Here is a 14,393-nt window from a genome sequence, read left to right on the forward strand (position 1 = left end):
TATTTGTTGTAAATGTAGCCCCCGGCAAGCATAAAAGTGCCTTTTTTTTTAATAAAAAAATATTAAAAATTTTTCAAGTTATATTGATTTTTCGAAAAAACGGTCATCTCGAAAATCTTGCTCGACGAATCAGGGCTCATTTTTTTTCTTAAGAGTTGTACTTTCATGATAAAAAAGAGTTATAATGATTTTATTAATTTTAAGTCACCAATCGATTCCTGTAATAGATATTATTGAGAAATGAAAATCGAAAAAAAATATTCAGGAAAAACGCGACCAAAAAATTTTTACTTTTTTCAAAGTATTTTTTGGACACCGAAAATGAATAAAATCGTTATAACTCTTTTTACCATGAAAGTATAGCTCTTAAGGAAAAATGAGCCCTGATTCATTTCTCTACGATTATTCGTCGAGCAAGAAGAGCCGATTTTCGAAATGACCTTTTTTCGAAAAATCGATTTAACTTGAAAAATTTTTAATATTTTTTAATTTAAAAAAGGCACTTTTATTGCTTTACGAGGGCTACATTTACAGCAAATAACAAGTTTCAAAACCTTAATTTGCAAGAGATACTTACAGCAAAAACAAAAAAGTCGAGTTTTTTTTTATTAGCGAAAAACTATTTTTTTTTGACTTTTATGAAAATTTTAGGTTAACTTCGCCATTTCTGTGCCACAGGAAAAAAACACTATCTTACAAATTTTGGTTTAGGACTTAGAAATACTGACGAAAATAAGGAAGTTTTAAATTTCAATAAATTCAAGGCTTCATTAAGTTGGCATCTCATAAATATATAAGTTGACATATAACGTAAGATATTAGGTGAAAATAAGGCAGTAATTCGATCTCGTTTGCACCAGATAAGAATATATTACGTAGACCGTGCTATAATTTCAAGCAATTCACCTGAATTCACTCAGACTTCGCGCAGACACGGAGCGTCAAAATCATAATTTATTCCCTTAGTTAAAATAATTAGTTCCTTTCTAAAACTTACCCATACATTTGTACTTCAGACCCATCTCGGGAAAACTTCGCAACTTCCTAACAAGCTTTTCATGCTTACGGAACATAATTTCATTATCAATTTGTAATTGCCTGTTTTGCTTAACGAGAGTGTTTAATGTTTCTTGCAAAGTTCGTTCCTGCGCCCTGCCGATCTCTATTTGGTGGATCCACATGTCGTTCGCCAAGGCGCTGGTCCTTCTTTCAGCCTCTCGCTGAAGTTTCGAATGCTGTGAAAGGGTTTCGACTGAAATTACATAATACAGTAAAAGTTGGCAGACACGTATCCGAAGCCTTACTCAGTTCTTTCTGGCAGCTCGGGTCTTTTATGTATCTACCGAGGATTTGTATTAAATGGTTCTCGCTCTCGCTAAATCGGCTGGCGAGTTCTTGAACTGACTGTAAACCGTTTGCTAATGTTACGTTTAATGTAGACTTTCCGAAGTTTCTGAAACGAATCAGTTTAAATACGCCCTTCCGAGCTGAAGCTAATCATGGTGCGGTAAGCGTGAGTAGCATTTTGATTGAAACATGAAATTCAATGTAACTTCAAGAGGCATTCATTAAATGTGAAAAATAACATTTCCTCAAAACAGAAAAATGCCAAATATAGGGTGTTTCCACGAAATCCATCGATGGATAACTGGAAAACCGCTGGAAGGATCTTTTTGAAATTGTAGTGGTGTAATACGGGCCGTGGGACCTACAAAGCTAAAATATCTTCAAGGTCATTGTACTTCCGATTATACCGGAAGTCGATACCAACTTTCTTATTTTAAATGGAACCCCCTGCATATTATTGCATTTTTAGAAAGAGCATTGATTTTTAACTTGAAAACATGTAGCACACTCCACACTTAGGATTGACCGTTTCCGAGATATTTTGATTTTTATGCAAAAATTGACAAATGCAGACTCTCAGCAAAATTTAGTTTTCGCGAAACCTCAGGTTTATTTTTTGTGCCAATTGGACATTTTGTAAAGGAAGACCTTGTTTATCGGATTTGACATGAAAATTTTCCAGTTTTTATACGTGGTCAAAAAAAAAAAAATTATCGAATATCAAGTTCAGAAAATGTGGAAAACTCGAAATTTTTAAATGGAAACCCCCATTTTTTTATATATTCTGCACTAAAATTGAGTGCAACTTTGTTAAAGTTTCCCTATACATACCTAAACTCAGTCGTTTTTATTTGATTTACGAGTAAACTTTTCTCTTTGCCTAAAATGGTGCTTCTATTTGTTTCGAACATTTCAGGTTGGCCGTGGCAGGTAAGTAACAATCAACATGACAACTGTCACAGGTTTTTAATTGTTTGTCAAATTTATTTTAATAAATGTTCAAAAAGTCTTCCTCCATCTTCTAAACATTTTTCACATTTTCAGATTAGTTCCATGAGGGTCGATGCTCTATAGAATCCGGTGATAGATGCTCAAATGCTTGTCTTACTCTATGAATACAATTTTCCTTTGTTGTTACTGGAGTACTATACATACACACTATTTTTTTATTGTCCCCAAATAAAATAATCTAGCACAGATAAGACGGTATAACCGGAAGTACGATGACCTTGAAAATATTTTAGCTTGGTAGTCCCCACGACCCATATTACACCACCACAATTTCATAAAAATCCTTTCAGCGGTTTCCCAGATATCCATCGATGAAGTTCGTGGTGAGACACTCTGTATAGTTCACAATATAAGACTTGAACATATAAAAAAATCACCACTAATCAATATTTTTGCGTAGCAAAGTTATTAACTATTTATGTTTCTGAAAATTTTACATTTAGTAACAAATTGTGTTTTGGCAAAATAGCACCTCAAAATTTTTGCCTCATATCTAAGAATAGTTATTCATTTTTTCCCTATTACTCAAAGTCTGGTAACGTTAGGGGCAAATTTTTGTACCAGGAGGTGAAAAATTTAAGATCTAGTTCAGAACCCAACATATCAAAGAAAAATTTTACAAAAATAAACGAAATTATTTAATCAACGTAAGGATTATACAAATATAAATATCCTTTGAATGTCCTGCTAGAATCCCAGATCTTAATCCATTTGGGCCATATAAAACAAATGGTTTATTCAAATGACATTAACAATGAAAAAAATAATAGAATTATGAGTGCTGGACATCAAATTCAAACTAATCAAAATTGTATCTTTATCCTTACGTCGATTAAATGTTTTTGTTTACATGACCTACTGTTACATTTTGTAAAATTTTAAATTTATCTATGAAAGCAGCCAACTCTGATATTTGAAAAAAGAAACAAGATAGGAATAAATAGTCTTTCGTCTTGTAGACTAGGCAGTTTTGGTTTGGGTGAATAGTATATTCACCGAGATTTTTGGCTTTTTGGCTTTCAAATATCCCTAGAAATGAAAATTTTTCTATGCGCATAAAAAAAAAGTAGGCTTAACTTTTGGTGACACAATATGTTAAAAAAATTCGGAAAATGTCATATCTTTCTTCCTATTTAATTATGTATCTTTTCAAGAGTTGATTTTAGGAGAAAATGGAAGAGGAAAAAAATGTTTGTAATTAAATTTTACAAAAGACTAGTTACAAATTGAATGAATCATGATTATTATTGTAAAAATCGAAAAAATCGAGAAAAATGGGGTTAAAAAACATTACTTCTTAGCAAATTATTTTGAGGTCTTTATGTTGGGTATAGGATCTTCATACTTGGCTCAAGACAGTTTATGTTATGTAGAAACATAACACCCAATTTCCTAATTGACGGAATAGAAAGTTTCAAAAAGCGTTTGAAAGCTTGAGAGTTCTTTTATATGGGATTAAATTTTATCTAAGGGCCTTGTTTTTGCTGTCCAAAATTTTGAAAATTTGCATTTTTTTTTCAAAATCTGGATTGCAAAATTATTATGCAAAATCTATAGAACCAATTTTGATGAAATTTGGTGTGATGATTCTACATAACATGAACCAAGTATGAAGGTCCTATACCCAACTTAAAGACCCCAAAAAATTCCCTAATATGTTTTTTAACCCTATTTTTGGCGATTTTTTCGATTTTTACAATAATAATCATGTTTCATTCGATTTCGATTTGTAACTAGTCATATTTTGTAAAATTTAATTACAAACATTTTTTCCTCTTCCATTTTCGTCTAAAATCAACTCTTGAAAAGATACATAATTAAATAGGAAGAAAAATATAACATTTTTCAAATTTTTTTAACATGTTGTGCCGCCAAAAGTTATGTCCACGTTTTTTTTTCATGAGCATAGAAAATTTTTTATTTCTAGTGATATTTTAAAGCCAAAAATCTCCGTGGATATACGATTCACCCAAATATGCACTCTTTGAAACAGATACTGCCTGGACTATTGTCTGTCTGTCTTTTTTGTTTAAAATTGAATCTGATCCAGATCCTTCATTTTTTGCCCCCTGGTGTGTCACCCTGTATTTTTCAACAACATTGTTTCTCTCATAAGTAAAGTATACATAATTTTAATCTTAAGTCAATATAATTCATAACAAATTGTTACAGTGCATGCAAATAAATATTTAAAATTATGTTTTGATAAAAAGTAGAATACCTAAAAAATTGTAATAATGTACTGTTGAATGAGATTTTATACTTACATAAATGATGTTGGTGCACATATATTGTTTCTCAAAATACTCCTTTCGGTAAAATCTTTATTTGAATGTAAGCGATAGACCTTACAGCTTTGCGTCTTTTCGATAATATTCCCTTTACTACTGCGATTTATTAAATCGTGATCGGACTTCTTCTTGATATTTTCAGATGACTGCTTTTTAATGAGTTTCCGGAAAAAGTGGCTCTTCGTTTTCGTTGTCGATTGAACCGAATGCTACAAATTTTAAGTACTTATAATTAATTTGTACGCATAAAGAGGATGCTAGATACTTCTGAATCTGTCGTATGCAAGTATTCCTCATTGCTCTTTATGCTCAAATGGTTGTCGCCGCCGTTATCCACGAAATCTCTTACACTTTCTCTACCTGCATCAAATTCATCTGGATGCAATCCTAGCGAGGAATTACTAGCTATGTATTCCAGATTCTGAGATGAGATGTTGATGGGATTTAAAGAAGTTTCAGATTTCTTATTCTTCTTTTTACTTCGACGAACAAAGGCTAAGAGATTTGAAGATTTCCTGGGTTTAATGTTGGATGCGCTGGAGGCGGTACTCGCGGCATCTTTTTGCTGACAATTTTTAATGGTGGCCATGGAATGACTTTTAATTTCGTTAGATTTAGTTTTGTCTTTTACGTGCCTATCCTAGAAAAGAACCTGTGTGTAGGTAAAGTGTTCCCATTTTTGGTTTTTGTAAAACTATGATAGCTTAAATTAACATACTCATATTTCTCAAATCGAACAGTAGGTGCCTTAATTAAAAAAATCCTATATTATAAGTTGTAGTTACGTAATATAAATACAGTAAAAATATATGTCAGTAAAGAATTTATGGATTTGCTAGTATTTCTATGATATTAAACTGTGAAGGATATGTACACTAAATGATACCCTGAATTGAAATTATCTACTTTTTTGGTTCATCTACAATTTCCAAATGATTTTTCTATGCAATTTATATCGAAATAGTTAGGTACTTACGATTTCTTTAAATTTATCTTCATCCATATTTGCAAAAAATTCTTTAAATTCGATTGAAATTAGTGAAGTTGACGTGAATGTCAAAATATTTGATAAAACGGTTTTTCAAAGGGTACTAGAAATTGTTGTAATATAAAATTCTACAGGGTGTATGAGCGCAGTTGCAACAAACCAGGGTCTGATTCCTCACGTCAAAAAAAAAGGATAAAAAAGGAGAGTAAAGGGCTCGACTATTTTTTAAAACTTGTGACATGAAATACAGTATTTGATAAATTACTCAAAAAAAATTTTGTTACAACCAGTCAGTTACCTCGTACCTACACAATACAGGGTGATTCACAAACGATGACCAAAAATAAAACCTCGTATTCTTTGGTGAATTTTAAGGGGTCTTTCGTATACAATTTTTATCTAGGACGCTTCTTAATTTTTTTAATAATTTAAAAACTAGTACTTTAGTGAAATAATTTGAAATTGGGCACATGTACTTATGTAAACATCATCCAAAATCTGAGCCCTTTTTCTAAAATTTAGATGATCCAGTGGCGCAGATACAGGATATCGGTGGCATATATTTCTAAATAAAATAGTACGCCACAGCTTAACAGTAACAATCATGATATTTTCGGATTCGTCTTTCAATTTTTTATAAATTACTACTCTCTTATGTTTTTCGAAAAAAGACTGATTTTCGAGTAACCCTGTATATAATTTTGTTCCTTTCAAGCTTATTTCATAAAATGCACATTCAAGCTTGACACTCCAGTCACTGTGACAAAGTTAGGAACAGCAAATTATTGATAAAAGTCAATAATTCGACTATAACTTCTCACAAGATAGAGATACAATCTATTCATTTGACATTTCATCCATATATGTCAAATTATGCAAATTTACAATTATTATTATCACTCGACCCTTGTTTTTTTTTGTTGAGTCGAAATAAATAAGTAAAAATTGGGACGTTTCAAAACAAGGCATAGAACAGATTATTTCCATTTAAATGTTGTCAAGTAAATATGTTATTATTATTATTATTTGTAGCTATAACGAAGAAGGATTCATTTAATGGTAGCGATGTTGCATATTTGCTTCGAATACTATTTACTTTCTGTACTCATAATACGCAACAATATCCTTTAAGATTTTAAGTTTCTTCAGATCATTATTCTGAGGTATTTATTTAGCAAAGAAACTTACCTACTTTATTTTTATCGCAATACTTTCTTGTTCCTTAATATTTTACTTATATTGCTGTTACTGTGTTATGTAATTAATTGCCCCAAGTACGACACTGATGCAAATAAAGTATGCATAAAATATTTACACTTTCGTCTTCGAATATTTTATAGACATATGAATGTCCGCTAGGGAAGCATATTTCAAGTGTCAACTCTCTGCACAGGGTGGCTTTTCATAATCAGTAGGTCTGTCAGAGAGAATTGCAATTAAATGACGTCAACCGAGACATGTGCGAGCCGCTGTCTCAGACTGCTTTTCACGTTCACCTCATGTTAGTATACTGTTGCCATTGTTATCCTGCGGATATTGTGTAACTAATTCCTATCCGTTGGTGTTTATGGTGGTGTATTGTAGACAATTTAATTTGTTGCTTTTTAATAAATAATGCCTACGCCTATGTCTCGCGGCTTAGTTCTGACAGCCTAATAATCATTGATGTAAGTTACATGTTTATTTGCATAAATAATTTTAATTTTCAATAATAAGGCACTTTATTTTTTATATACTTAATATACTTACATAATTTTTGGTCTAAATATGTAGAAAATAAAGCATTAACATTCCTGTAGCTTCCTAACTAAAATACAGGGTGTTGTATCTAAAACGCATTTACACACTTCGAAATTCTATNGCAAAGAAACTTACCTACTTTATTTTTATCGCAATACTTTCTTGTTCCTTAATATTTTACTTATATTGCTGTTACTGTGTTATGTAATTAATTGCCCCAAGTACGACACTGATGCAAATAAAGTATGCATAAAATATTTACACTTTCGTCTTCGAATATTTTATAGACATATGAATGTCCGCTAGGGAAGCATATTTCAAGTGTCAACTCTCTACACAGGGTGGCTTTTCATAATCAGTAGGTCTGTCAGAGAGAATCGCAATTAAATGGCGTCAACCGAGACATGTGCGAGCCGCTACCTCAGACTGCTTTTCACGTTCACCTCATGTTAGTATAATGTTGCCATTGTTATCCTGCGGATATTGTGTAACTAATTCCTATCCGTTGGTGTTTATGGTGGTGTATTGTACACAATTTAATTTGTTGCTTTTTAATAAATAATGCCCACGCCTATGTCTCGCGGCTTAGTTCTGGCAGCCTAATAATCATTGATGTAAGTTACATGTTTATTTGCATAAATAATTTTAATTTTCAATAATAAGGCACTTTATTTTTTATATACTTAATATACTTACATAATTTTTGGTCTAAATATGTAGAAAATAAAGCATTAACATTCCTGTAGCTTCCTAACTAAAATACAGGGTGTTGTATCTAAAACGCATTTACACACTTCGAAATTCTATTGTTATTTTCTTTTTGTATGTGAAGCTTTCGACTGAGCTTTTTTTATTGCGTCTAATATTTTATATTTATTAGCACTGACGAGTCTGGTGGATTTTAATCACTGTCTTTTGGTTTTGTTGGAGCACTAATGTTTACGAGGCTACGAGATTACTTGATTTAGAAGTTTTAAGAGCTTGTAGTTTGAGGTCTCCCTGGAGTACTTGGTATGGAAGCTTTAGGAGCTTGTATTTGTAAGATCTCCTCAAGGTGCCTAGTATAAAAGCTTTAGGAGCTTGTATTCCTCAGGTTCAGAAACTCCTGGACAGTATGAGCTACTAGAGCTGTGGAAGCATAGAGCTTGATAAATTTTTAACTTAGTTTTGATTTTATAAAATTGTGATTTATTAAAATTTTTAGCTAATTTATAATAAATAAAGCAGTAATAATATCTGCATACAACGCAAATATAAAAATTTGATTAATAGGCTGCAGGGTATCCGGGTCGACGTTCGAACACGGCCAATGTTGGATCCGCAAGGATTCTGCAGTCGTGTCCGTATTGAATTTGAGAATTTGACCTCCTTAAAAAATACCCATTTTCCGAAGCATGTTTTTTTACGCTTGATGGTGCTTGGCGGCAATTGGGGCTTCGAAGGGGAACCCCGGGAAATTTTCGAAGCATGAATAAAATTTTGTTTTTCTCGCTCTACAAGGTCTTTGGCTAGTGAATGGCTGTTTATAGGTTTATCAAATTATTTTGAAAACATGGGTGAAAAAAATATATTGGCATCAAGTTGAAGCAAAGGGCCAGTTGTCGCAATTGTACAAGTAAATCGATGCCATTATAATTGTGTAGCTTCCATATCTGAACATCCCTGATTTTATCGAAGAAAGTAATGAGACATTAAATGTTTAAATACGATTTCTTTATTAAACAGCATAAGAGCTAATAGTTATATCATACATATCTACAAGATGATACAGAGATATTTAAATGTATTAATGGCTATACAAGTAAATCTAGTTATGAATGTACTAAATATATTTAATATAAAGTCCGAAGGTTAGTATTGCAGCACCACACCAAATTACAAAGTTTTCATGGACGTCACTTTTAGAAAGTCGTGTTTTCTTTGGCACCAAAAACGATAAAAATAGTTAATCGTAAAAGTCAAGTATGTCGTACAATACAACATCTAAGAGATTTTTTGAGCATTTCGTTTCCTAACAGTTTGTAAGACATACTCAACCCTGCGTTAATAAGCAATTAATGTCATTTTTTTGACAGTAATAATCGGTTGCAAGACTATTTACTTCACATGTACTTCTTTTATCAGTAACTAATTACGGGTGCACAAAATATATAGAACTAAAATATGTGCAAATAATCTTACAACTAATTTTTATATACCCCGTGGACCAAATTAAAGATTTATTAAGGAAAGTTCGCAATATTTTTGGAAAATTAAAATTTCGTAAAATATTTTAATTTTTATCGTATGATAAAAATTGAATAAAATCATGTTATTCTTCTATTTGACCCACCATGTAGGTATTTGAATAAATAATAGAAAACGAAGCTAAACTACAGCGTTACACACTATTCAAAAAAATTCTAGAACTCTTAAAATAAATTATCAAAAGAACTTTGGCAGTTTCACAAGTAACAGTAATAAATATGCAGCAAATTTTTGGTACACTTAATTGCAGATAACAATAAACATTATATAACATTTTCGATATGTCTCAAACATTCAAGTGATTTATAAAATAGATAATATTTCATATTTACATTCACAAATACAATGTTTTAAAAATCGTGAATACTTTTCATAAGATTTTTTCAACAGGACATCTTTATAAAAATTTACTTAAATTATAGGAGATTTTATACAAAACGTTTTTTGGTTTGTACGTAACACAAACTGTTGCTCGGTTTATATCCGGTTTGGAAAAGGAAATTGACCTTAGCAATCGTGTCACCAATATACAGGGTGATTCACAAATGGTGAACAAACATGAAACCTCGTGTTCTTTGGTGAATTTGAAGGGAAGTCTTTCCTATAAAGTTTTTATCTAAGACGCATCGTTAAAGAGATACAGGGTGTTAAAATTCAAAAAATATTTTTAATTTTTTTAAATAATTTAGAAACTAGTAAGTGAAATAATTTGAAATTGGACACATGTATTTATGTAAACATTGTCCAAAATCTGAGGGCTTTTCTTAAAATTTACATGCTCCAGTGGCGGAGTTACAGGGTATCGGTGGCATACTTTTCTAAATAAAATAGGTTTTAATTTTTTTAAAGTGAAGTCATTTGCGTACATGTAAAAGTATTTCGAATTGAGAAAAAAAATGTAACGAAAACATCCAGGAAGTACAAATAATATACTTTTATTTACAATTAGTATTTCAAATATTTTTATGATGGGAAAACTATGGTCTAGAAAATGTAAATTGACCTTAAAAGACAGAGAACAAATAATGTGAACATTAATCTAGAAATCTTACTCAATAAATAGACTTTGAAGGTACAAATTTATTAATTCTTCTGTGCTAATATTCGTAAATTAACAAAACTGGATTAATTAATTAATATATTATTGTACAAGGTGTAACTAGTACGCTTGACCAAAATATATGACAAATTCTGTGTCCTAAATTAATAGAAAAAATTCATATAACTGAACGTGTGTTCACAAACAAGTTTGGTTTACGACAAGATCTAAGAAATTAAGAAAAAATATGATTTACCTCAAACCGCAAACGTGATTATTAGAATTATTATTGTTGTGGTCATAAATATCGTTTAATTAGATATACATTCTATATTTTTATATATATTTTTTAAACACATGTTTTTGATAAGTCTCTAATGCATTATTATTATCAAGTTAACCACTGCTCCCACATTTTTGCCTTCTTTTATAGAATATGAAAAATTTAAAATTTATTTCAATAAAACCTCATTTTTTTGCAACTAAAAGAAATATCTTGTAAATTGTAAATATAGAATCTTCGGATTCGTGGTAGTGGTTTCTTTGCAGAATATAATCCACCATATATATTGGTCTGAGCCTGTTAATTACAACCTTGTGCAGACAAAAAAATGTACACAATAAATTTCTAAATTTTTTAGGTGCAACACCATTTTTTATAAAAATTTGTGTTTTATTTGGTTGTGAGAATTATTTCTATAAGCATATTAAAATAGTTTGCATTTATGAAAACTAATAAAATAAATTCAAATTCCTAATAATATGAAAAAACTTATTTATAAATGAAATAGTTATGCAAGAAAAAGTTTACTTACCAAGTCTTCTACTGAGAAGAAAATAAATTTGATTTTTATGTAAATTTTTGTATGCCTCTTATTGTAACTATGTACAACATTGTTTCCGTTAAAACAAGTATAATATTATGTTAAATGGACGAAGGATTACCTTATTTAATATTCCATACATATATTAATAATCATGAACCGGATATAAACGAGCAGAATATTCGACGTACTAGTAAAATTATGAGTAGCAACAATATCATATCGAAAACAGTTTAGAGAAGGTCCTCTTTGTTCACCTCTTCCATTTTATTGTTATTTTTGTTCCTCTTCATAGCGGCATATATAGATGCAGCTTTGTAGTTAATGGGGCCGTACGATTTGTAATCTACATCTGCGTATTCTAGATCACAGGGATCAGGCCTATAAGGCTGGAAAAGGAAACGATGTGTTATAAAAGCAGTTTTCTGCAACACCAAAATTAGTGTAAGGATGCAGTTAATTTTTTATACTTAATTAAATGTCGACCTAAGCAAACAGTGACTGTTTCTATAATTCGATAAACATAATCCACTTACATTGTGTTCTAAATTTACAATTAATTCTGTAAAACTGAATTATTTGTTATCTACGTGTAAAACGTCATTACCTTAGAAAATATACGTATCACTAGCAGTAGTAGTTGTCCCATTAGTCTAAAACAAATTTAGATGTGATTAGGTACAAATACTTAATTGTAGATTTAGGCACAATCTCACATTGCAGGGATTTAAGCTTTTAGGGAATACTGTATTTGTCAAGCCACAAAACGACCAATTTTAGCTTAATCGCTTTTTAAAAATTAGAATGTCCCACGCGCGGTCGTATAATCTTTTTGCATTATTCCAATCAGAATTTCAAAATCGTTTTACATGATTAATAAAAAATATGTAATAGCTGTTTTATATTGACAATTTATTGATGAATAAATTGACGAAGTTCTACGGACTTTGTCAAGTTTTTTGACGTATGAATCAGTTCTACCAATGAATCAAAGAAGCAAATAAATTTCAAAAATGTCACCTTTCCACTCATAATTGTAGTGATACAACAGTGGTACCGTTCTGACACATATTATATAAATATTAGTTTTTGTAAGTAACAAATCAGTAAAAACAATGCAAAACTAGCACGACGCCACACAATTATTTACATATGCCAATAACATAACCTCATTACTGATCCGAGGCTGGAAATCTGTTGGGTTGGTACTTCCGAACTTCACGAAGAAATTGACGAAAATTAGAACATGCTCTAATTCGTCAAGAACTTGGTGAATAAATTCATGAAGTTATTTGACAGCAGATTTGGTGCATTACACTTGTCCAATTTCTTGATGAAGCGACTTCATGAATTAATTGATCAATAAATTGTCAATGTAAAACACCTATAAGAAACTGGTTGATGTGAAGTCTAAATAACTGTAATATTTTGTTCAACTTGAAGCCCACTGAAGTTAATTTATAAGCAAAGATTACACTATTCTTCTCAAATACTAATCTGCACGAGATACGAACAATAAATAAAAGTGTTGGTCATTTATTTTTATCAGAAATTGTTTTATTGAATTCTGTAATGCCAGGCTTCTCTTTTCAATTTTTAGAATAGTACTTTTCTATTTCAAGAATTTCTTGTCCATTCCTAATTAATTCCATTGTATACAGGGTGTTAATGAACTTATGTCAAAAATTTAATGGGATGAAAAAGGAGCAAAAACTGAGTTAACTGATGTCACAAACTTGTATAGGAAGTATAAGGTCATAGAGAAAAAAGCTAATTGAAATAAATGTGTTTAGAACTGTTTTGGAACTGCTGAGATACATGTATTTTATGGCGGCGAGTACTTACAAAGAATTCTGTAACACTTTTTTCGAGTTTGTAGGTTTCTTATGAAGTCTTATGAAAGCGAACTGTATTCGAAAGGCATTTTGTAATGCATTGTTGTACTGATCGCTGTGCTGTTTTTCGAGAGTAGATACATTTAATAGCCGTATTTCCAAGTTCATTAACACCCTGTACAAATTAAAATAAAATAGATACATGACGGACATTTGTCCTACAGACCTACAGACTGCGGGATTATCATCTTTTGTTTCTGTGTCACTAAATTTTTTTTTAAATCAAAATCTCTAAAAAAGACCAAAATATGATATGTAAAAGTTGTTTGTTTTTGACCTCTTGCTAGAGGTCGTCAGTTATGACATAATTTTATTTGGAAATAAATCGATTCAGATCAAATTATGTTGGTAGAATTTTGATTCTTCTTTTTATTCCATTTTACTAGTAACTAATATTAACGCAACATGTGAAAAAAATACGCTTATACCACGGTAACTTGATCTAAATGGGTTTATTTTTTATCTAAGTAGGCTATCTGTAAAGTATGGTCCACTAGTTTCCGGACACCCTATATATTAGAGAGTAGAAGGTAGTTAAGTTTGGGACAGGTTTTTCAAAAATGATACAATTTCAGCAATTTCAAGAGGAGTGCCTTTTTTATGCAGAATGAAATTTTACATTATAATATACGACATATTTGTCATAAAGACCTAACCTCAAAAAGGCTGTCATAAAATGACAATGGGTAAGGACGTAGCTAACGAGAGCTAGCAGATGGTCAAAAACTAATTATGATAACGTATTTTACGTACTCGAAAATTTACCTGTGTCACATTTCAAGGCATTATACTACTAAAAAACATGGCTAAAATTTGATTTAAAAATATCCTATTTGGTGCTACCTTAAAACCAGGAGAAAATTGGCCCTTAGGGTTCCTTATTTTTTGATGGTTCATCAGTCACTGAATTTATAGTATCTTTTTCCAAAACACCCTATATAATAAGAAAAGAAAGCAAACGTGTTTATGCAAAAACTACATATAAAGGCACTAATAAAAATCACATTAAAT

The 14,393-nt window shown here is 30.9% G+C and overlaps 1 protein-coding gene across 1 annotated transcript in view; it reads right to left on the bottom strand.

Moving 5' to 3' along the window:
* LOC108906041 (GRIP and coiled-coil domain-containing protein 2-like) overlaps positions 1-13,570 on the bottom strand; it is a 31,616-nt gene extending 18,046 nt beyond the window's left edge. Inside the window, exons 1-6 of the mRNA XM_018709180.1 lie at positions 13,553-13,570; positions 11,745-11,876; positions 4,915-5,289; positions 4,626-4,858; positions 1,305-1,453; positions 998-1,252 (exon numbers count right to left, since the gene is read on the bottom strand). Of these exons, the coding sequence (XP_018564696.1) occupies positions 998-1,252; positions 1,305-1,453; positions 4,626-4,858; positions 4,915-5,289; positions 11,745-11,876; positions 13,553-13,570 (1,162 nt within the window). The remainder of the gene's footprint in view (positions 1-997; positions 1,253-1,304; positions 1,454-4,625; positions 4,859-4,914; positions 5,290-11,744; positions 11,877-13,552) is intronic.
* Positions 13,571-14,393: the final 823 nt, after the last annotated feature.

The sequence above is a fragment of the Anoplophora glabripennis genome, unplaced genomic scaffold (genome assembly GCF_000390285.2).
Source record: "Anoplophora glabripennis isolate ALB-LARVAE unplaced genomic scaffold, Agla_2.0 scaffold55, whole genome shotgun sequence".
NCBI lineage: Eukaryota > Metazoa > Arthropoda > Insecta > Coleoptera > Cerambycidae > Anoplophora > Anoplophora glabripennis.